The 1450-nt window shown below is 37.2% G+C and overlaps 1 protein-coding gene across 1 annotated transcript in view; it reads left to right on the top strand.

The window, feature by feature from the left end:
* Positions 1–313: 313 nt before the first annotated feature.
* The window catches only part of prpf3 (PRP3 pre-mRNA processing factor 3 homolog (yeast)), a 21842-nt gene continuing 20705 nt past the window's right edge, over positions 314–1450 (top strand). Inside the window, exons 1-2 of the mRNA XM_014004701.1 lie at positions 314–489; positions 870–1023. Of these exons, the coding sequence (XP_013860155.1) occupies positions 879–1023 (145 nt within the window). The 5' untranslated portion in view covers positions 314–489; positions 870–878. The remainder of the gene's footprint in view (positions 490–869; positions 1024–1450) is intronic.

Raw genomic sequence — 1450 nt, forward strand, 5'->3', positions numbered from 1 at the left:
ATAAAAAAAGTTTAAAACATTCAGTGCTACAGCTGTTTGTACAAATATACAGTTTGTGTATTAAAACTGATTTAATCAGATCTTTTTATGTTGTTTTATGAAGTTTGTTCATTTGTTGTTTTATTTAAACATCTTCATTCTGACTTATTCCTTTTTGACATAAAGTTATTTATTTAAAGCACACGTCTCATTTTACAACTAACACACGCAACAATTTCTCATCCAGTGTTTTCTTAATGAAAAATAAAAATAAAATTAAATTAAATAAACCAGGGGAACTGAACGGAGGGAAAAGCCACGAAGAAGAACTTCCGGCTTCTGTTTCCGGTTCCGGGTCTCTGAACAGAAACGTCGCGTGAACGGCGCGGCTACACAGAAAGTTTAGAAGATTACTTAGTAATTTGAGTAATTTACCCGTTTAAACTTGGATTATTCGAGTCGGATTCATCCAGGATTTTCTCAATCCGCCGGATTACAAACCAAACTGAGGTTCGTGTTGTTCTGAAGCCGGTGTTTGTTGATGTTGGTCGCTCGTCAGATGCTAATGTTAGTTAGCATGTTAGCAAGCGGGGAGTTGTGTTTAAATGACTTCAGTTTGTTGCTTCGTGTTAGTTCAGTCATTCATAAACTTCAACACAACATGAACTAACTGATGAAATGTTGCAGGCTTAGTTCTGTATGTTGTGTGTAGTTGTGTGTTTGTCAGGCTTGTGTTTGTACTGCTTGTAATGTAAACTTATTATCTGTCACTAACAAACAGATTATTCGTACTTCTAATCGTAACATTCACATTTAAAATGTTAAAAACAGAGTTGGTTTCATCTGGTGGTTCAGTGGTGTCACTGTTGTGCTGTTGTGTGTTTTTGCAGGATCTGAGGATGTCCCTGCCCAAGCGGGAGGTGGAGGAGTTGAGACCCTGGGTGGAGCGGACCGTGAAGAAGGTGCTGGGTTTCTCTGAGCCCACTGTGGTCACTGCAGCTTTACACTGCGTGGGAAAAGGGCTGGATAAAAGGAAGACCACAGGTAAACCAAACACATCACATGATACACAACCTGAGCTGTACTTACACCTTTCTGACCTACCAGGCTACTCAACAACACATTCACCCTCATTTAACCATCACACACATTCATACAGCAGTCTACAAAGTCTCTACAAAACAAACAAATCATACTACAGAGTCTATTTAACATTTGATAAACACTTGCTGTATATCTTCCTCCATTGGTTTATAACTAAGTCACTGCTGCCCTGTAGGCCATCAGTGTTGTATAAAGTACCTCAGAGTGATACTGGAGTAAAAGTACAAGTATCTTACCATAAAATTACTTTACTAAAACTTAGTCTCCTCTAAGAATATTACTTGAGTAAAAGTCTTAAAGTATCTAACATATTTAGTATTTAACTATCAAAAGTAAATTTCTGACATAAAATGTATTTCAGTATTAA

This window comes from Austrofundulus limnaeus, unplaced genomic scaffold (assembly GCF_001266775.1).
Source record: "Austrofundulus limnaeus strain Quisiro unplaced genomic scaffold, Austrofundulus_limnaeus-1.0 Scaffold26, whole genome shotgun sequence".
Taxonomy (NCBI): Eukaryota; Metazoa; Chordata; class Actinopteri; order Cyprinodontiformes; family Rivulidae; genus Austrofundulus; species Austrofundulus limnaeus.